The sequence below is a fragment of the Chrysochloris asiatica genome, unplaced genomic scaffold (assembly GCF_000296735.1).
Source record: "Chrysochloris asiatica unplaced genomic scaffold, ChrAsi1.0 scaffold00029, whole genome shotgun sequence".
Taxonomy (NCBI): Eukaryota; Metazoa; Chordata; class Mammalia; order Afrosoricida; family Chrysochloridae; genus Chrysochloris; species Chrysochloris asiatica.
In genome coordinates this window covers 22,303,742-22,310,223 of record NW_006408547.1, presented here as the reverse complement: position 1 = coordinate 22,310,223, position 6,482 = coordinate 22,303,742, and the positions used below count along the sequence as shown (strand labels likewise).

General features: G+C 39.7%; 1 protein-coding gene across 1 annotated transcript in view; it reads left to right on the top strand.

Moving 5' to 3' along the window:
* Positions 1–6,482, top strand: part of TUBGCP3 (tubulin, gamma complex associated protein 3) — a 151,896-nt gene that overhangs the window by 58,956 nt on the left and 86,458 nt on the right. The window contains 2 exon segments of the mRNA XM_006851544.1: positions 1,139–1,154; positions 1,852–1,977. Coding sequence (XP_006851607.1) covers positions 1,139–1,154; positions 1,852–1,977 — 142 coding nt within the window.

Sequence of the window (6,482 nt, the reverse complement as noted above, 5' to 3'; positions counted from 1 at the left end):
TATTTTTCTCAACTCCATTGTAAAGTGTTTTGAAACATTTTATAGTCATTTTTCTGAGTTCCTTCTCAGGCATTTCCAAGGCCTGCCCTCCTTCCAGAATGTAGTCCAGGTCTACCTCTAGGTCATTTGTATCAGACATTTTTATCTTGGTTCTGGACATGTGCTGTTATGGTCATCTTCTGTTCTTGGACATGTTTAGTGTTTATCTGTGACCTTAACACTTAATTGAGTATGTTTTTTGCTATTTTTTATGCTTTCTGATTGCTTCCAGGTAGATGTGATCTGGATGTGGACTTCCATTTTCAGTGTTCTTATTGCTTAACTTAGAGTAACTTTCTCAGGTGTTGTCTGCTTCCCTGGTATTTGGCAGTTGGTATTGGTTCTTGCCTGGGTGTTTGTGTTTATTATAGAGTGTGATTGTAGCTTAACTATATGGCAGTAGTTGATGACTGTTCTTGGGTAGCAAAGGGAGAGAAAGAGTCCCCCAAAGGTAGAAGGGGGAGCATAAAACAGCAAAACAGCACCAACGGTTAAAAACAACAACAACAACAACAAAAACTAGACTGAATATTGCAGTCTGTACTCACAGAAAAGGAAGAAGAGGAAGAGAAGGGAAAAGAAAAATCTATAGCCTAATATGTGTATGACTTTAATGCCCTCTCTTCAGCTTCTTGGTTTCACAGCTGCCTGAGAGATTTCAAGATGCCAGTGTTGGTTGTTATGCTATACCTCAGGCTTTAATTTAATTTTCGGCCTGTTTTGTTTTTAAACTCTCTTTCCCTCTCTACAGCCCTGTCCTGCCCTTTCCCTTCTTTAAAGAAAAGCAATGTTCAGGGCCTGCTCTTCGGCTGAGTATCTGTGCGCATGCGTGGCGGAGGAACCCACCAGTGGTGAGGGTGGGGGTTGTCCACTCGCTCAGGCACCCCTTGCAGTCACCAGAATGGAGGCACAGTCAGGGGGCGGGGACAATGACCAGATACCCAATAAAAAAAGAAAATCAGAACAAAGCAAAACTGACAAAGTGTATTGTCCACCTTTGTTCTCCCAGGTTCCCACGGCATTTTTCTGTGATGTGTCTGCTCCCCTGCTTGGCCTTGCCATTTGGTCTCGCCCAAGATGTCTTCTCTGGGCCTCAAAGCCCGGTAGATTTAAAAGTACGCGATTTTTTTCTTCAGCTCCAAACTCAACAAGCTATAAGCCTTCAAACCTTTAAAATATTCCTATCTCTGTGGTTCCGAGTTTTGGAGCTGTGCCCTGGATCTGCTTTGCCTGGTACTCTGTGGTATGGCTGACGGTGAACTTCACTGCTCCTCCACCCTAGCCATCATCAAGCCCCATTTCCTTTCTGTTTCTTTTTATCCTTGTATTCACTGATGCCTATACTCTATTTAGATTATTTTGCATACATTAGAGGTATCTGATAGCTTGGTATCTTAGCCATTGATATAGAGTGTCAGATAAGATATCTTTGGTTTTATTTTCAGAAACAAAAATGAAGAAACTTCCCACAGCTTCTTCTTATTTTTATGTAGGGCTCTGTTATGACTCTGAGCTTATTTTAAAACACAGTCACAGATTCCCAGACTGCACCATAGTGAGGAACAATTGCAGCACTTGGGTGACTCACTCTCCAGTGAGTGACCTTACAGAAGTATTAATGCTTACGGAAGACCTTTTTACATCCTTGCTAGGCAGCTGATGTGTGATTGCTTCCCTTCTCATTGTTCTCACTGTTAATGATGGTATGTTTTAATGTTCACATCTCAAACTAAGAATTATTAAAAGTGCAACTGGTGAAAACTCGGGTTGAGATTGAATTTCTATTTAACCTTGGACACGTTTACTTTGTAGGCAAACCTAAACAAATCTTTGCGAGACACAACAATGAGACTTGCTGAGTTGGGATGGCTACATAACAAAATCAGAAAATACATTGACCAGAGGAGCTTAGACCGTTCATTTGGACTCGTAGGTCAGGTATGTTCATTATTAAGGAAGAACAGTTGGTAACCATTCACTTTGGGAAACATGTCATTTACTCACATTCTTATTGAGAAAATAATTTTTTAAAGGATACAAGTTTTTTTTGTACCTTTTGTGTATTATATGATGGTTTATAGAACAGATCATCAGTGTCACCAAATCATACGTTTCCTTTGCTTTCAGTGACTGTAGTCCCCTCAGTGTAATTCCATGTATCCCACTTCTTCCTCGGAATTCCTGTTCCTCCTCTTCTTTCTTTCAATGGTTCTGAGTGTTGTGCTTAGGGAAATGCTATCCTTGTGATCTTGAGCTGTTGACCATTCTGTGACGTGCGTACCTCAGTAGTGTTGTTGTCTACCCTGTACATCTGTCTGCTGCTTGACTGAAATTGGAGGCATGAGACCAGAAGATTGACCAAGGGCCATAGTCTTGGTTTCCTTCATTCTCTTTCTGAACTGTAAGCCTGGTCTTTTTTATCTTTGAGTTTTGTTCCACGTTTGTCTCCCCTCTCTCCAGGACCTTACCATGTGATCCCTGTCAGCACAGTTGATAGTACTGATGGCAGTTCTGTGCTGTGGAGTCGCTTCCAGCTCACAGTTACCCTCTAGAACTGGGGATGGCGAGCCTTTTTTTGCCAAAATTTCAAACATCGTTTGCAAGCCATTCAAAATTATCAACTTAAAAATTAGCCTGTAATGTTTGGTCAAACATTTCATGAACTCACCCCTGCTGGAATCCTGGTGGTGCTGCAGGATAAGCACTGGACCTCAGGGTTGGTTTGAACCATAGGGTCGGCAGTTCAAACTCACCAGCCACTCCTAGGAAACCCTATACAACGTCACCATGAGTCGGAACCAACTCTGTGGCACTTAACAACATTTGACGCTTGGGCTGGGTGTTCCCCACCCCTTCTCTGTAGGCCGGAGACCTTTATGGAAGCACAGAGCCTCGTCTTTGTCTGAGGAGCAGCTAGTAATTTCCAACTGCTGACCTGTGGTGAGCAGCCCAGCTGCCGCTGAGACCTCAGCTACTTGGAGGAGGGACCTTGATGGACTGAGGCATATGAGTAGGATTGATTTTAGCCCTGGTCCTATCTCTGAGAACGCATGGACACTGGATTTTGGATAGCTCTAAGCAGCTGTGGATTGGAGACCACTGGTCACACTGATCTGAAGGATCAGTGCCTGTAGAAACAGCAGGCCGTGAGGAAACAGCGCTTCTCTGCTCCTGCTCTAGAACTTAACAGGAAGTGGTTGATTACAGAGGCATGAAGTTTGCAGCATGCAGCTTCTTAATGGCACGTGATTTTGTCCACAAGTTGGTTCTTCAGTAGAGATCATTGCCAATGAAATCACCAAAGAATGGGTGAGAGTATGAGTCGCAAACTGTACATTTCATTTCCGGCCAGTGATCGTGAGTGTGGCTTTGAAGCTAGACAGCTTTGAATTCAAATTTGGCTTCACTCTAAGAATTACTTTACCTTGCTCAAATCACCTTTGGTTAGCTGTAGAGTTTTTACGTGTAAAATCCCTGTAAGGTTCAAGGATTAAAAAGGAATGCTTATAAAGCTATTGGTACATTTCCTAACACTGCCTTCTAGTCCGAATACAACAGTCTGAGCAATGTTTGGGTAGATCGGTGATGCCAGACTCTTGGTTGTCATGCACCATTTTGGTGGCTGACATTAATAAGCAGGACTATAGTGTGACGTTGAAGCCTTTCACTATTAGATTCTACGTAACACAAATAATTAAGTGGCATTTGCATGGCAGGCGAAAGTTATTTTCGATACCTTCCAGCAGAAGCATATGATTTCTGTGAGCCCTCGTCTGTTTTTCCAAAAGGAACATTTTATCATGTGTTTGTATAATTCTCAGTGACGTGAAGATTCTGCTTGTGTCATCATCAATTTATTAGCTTTAAAGCCAAATAAGTACAAAATGAATACAGGCAGTAAGTAAACTGTTGTTTATATTGCAAAATATAGATATTTTATCCCAACAAATTGATTGATAATTACTATGTTGTTGTTAAGTGCTGTTGAATCAGTTTCTACTTACAGCAACTCCTGTATAGGGTTTCCGAGGAGCAGCTGGTGAGCTTGAACCACCAACCTTGCTGTTCAAAGCGACCTTACAGTCCAGCACATTAACGTGCAGTGCCACACCAGGTCGGGAGTGATTTTATCATGTATTTAGAACTGTTTTTCTACTCATATTAACATTTATTTAAAATCCTGGCTATTGTATACAATTTGCTTCTTTTACTTAGCAATATTGGCATCTTTCTGAAACCCTCTCATTCTTTTTAATTGCTAATGAGTATTAAATCTTACAGATAATATGGTTGATAATTTCTTCAACATTTGGGCTATATCCAAGTTTACAAATAATACTGGAGTAAGTATTCTGGCCTATCTCTTTGTTCAGAATTAACTTAACAGAAGTGAAATTTCTGGGTTCAAAACATGTATATTTTATATATCTGTGCTTTGATATTCATAACCCTTTAAAATTAGTAGTGCAAGTGTTAATTTTTTCATTTTGTAGATGTAAAAATTGAGCCTCAGGTTAATTGATTTTGTCTAAAGTCTCCTAACAGGTAAATAATCTGATCTAGAAGTTCTAATTTAACAGCTCTTCCCATTTTACTTCCATTTCCTACTTTAGATAATTACTCTGTATTATTTAATTGGAGCCCCACAGATTGGTTCAAGTAGTTTAACCAACCAAACGTTGACCTGCTTATGGGAAGAAAGGTGTAGTGATCTGCTTTAAGAACCAAGTTATGCAGCACAGGCCCAGTCTGACACACCTGTGTGGCCCTGAGTCAGAATCCACTCATAAAAGACAATTTTTGTTTCTTTTCTAAAAAAGTCATGTCTGATTGCTAAAGACTGGGAAAAGGTGAGTCTCTCAGCTCGGTATAGATTTTCAGCTTCAGAAACCCTATATAGGGTCGCTATGAATGGAAACCGACTCCACAGCACGAAACAACAGCAGTAGCAGCAGTTGCTAAAGTACTTGTTTAACTTATTCCAAGAAGCATTGGATACTGCAGTTGGAATGATCGTATGTCCTGGTTAGCCTGGGATACCCCTGAATGATGCCTGTTTTTCCACTGTAATTATTAAATAGCGTCACCTTTCATTCTCTACAAGTGCCCTGGCTCTAGGCATACCAAATGTAACAAACTCTTAATTATAAAGGAAGATACAGTTTCCTAAGTGTGAAACTTGTATGTGCTTTTTTAACAAGCCAAGGTGGAAATCCTGTCAGCTAGCTGTAACCTTTTCATCTGAATTACGTAAGGTGCTGAGATGCACACTGTGGTTGCATTCTTGTGGTGTAGAATAGTTACAAGCTGACATGTTTATATTTCCATGTTATATAGTTGATGAAAGGATACGAGTATTTCTAATGACCACCCTTTTTTCCTTTTTAACTTTTATGTGTTTGTGTCTGTCTGTCTGCTTTAGAAGCTGGTTTTTTTGTGAAAAGTTTTATTATGCCTGAAAATAATCCCACATTGTGTTTTCTAAGAATATTAGTTAAGAAAATAACCTAATATTTAATAAGCACCTTCTGTGCCAGCTCTGTGTCAGATTTTTATTGTATATTTTATCATTACTTCCTCACTCTGATTGTCATTCTTTAAATAAGGAAGTAAACTCAGAAATGCTAAATGACTTTCCCAAGTAGTTGTTGTTATGAAGTGCCCTCAAGTCAGTTCCGCCTCCAAGTGACCCAGAAGAGGGTTCTCACCAAGCAGCTGGTAGGTTTGAGCCGCCACCTTTGTGGCTAGCAGTCTGGTACTTACCCTGAACTACCAGACCAGCACAGGATTGCGTTCCAAGGTCTTTTTCGAATACCTAGGACGTTTACCTAGAAAATCCTGTTGTAAAGTGTTCCTCTGAGGCTGCAAACTTAGTATGCTTTATGTTCATATTTATAGGGTGTAGGATGAAAGTATGTTAATGTCAATTCACAGAACCAAGTCAAAGTAAACCTATAGATGATGAAGAAATTAATTTAAAAGTATAATGAAAATAATGGGCCATGCATAATTCTTTAAAAATGACATATTAAAAAAATAGATCCATAATACCAATAATGAAGAAATTAAAATAAACAGTTACAACCTGACTTTATTATTTGTAGGATATATCTGTTACAGGCTATCTCAGAACAAACCATTTCCACTGAGTATTTTTTTTTTTAGTTTTTTCCTTCCGTTTTATACCAAAATCTTTATCACAGGAATATTCTGTAGAGATACATCTTGCAACTTCTGATAACTGTCATTTAAATTTTCTACTTTTCCGCATTTAAGCTTGACAGTTATTAGAGTGTACACATATATTGTTAACAATATAAAGCGAAAAAAAGAGTGGAGCAAACCAAAAAACTGGATAGGAGGGAATTGGCATAGAATTACTAATTTGTCCTGGTGTGGCGCTGTGGGTTAATGCGCCAGCCTGGAAAGCCAATTGAACTGCA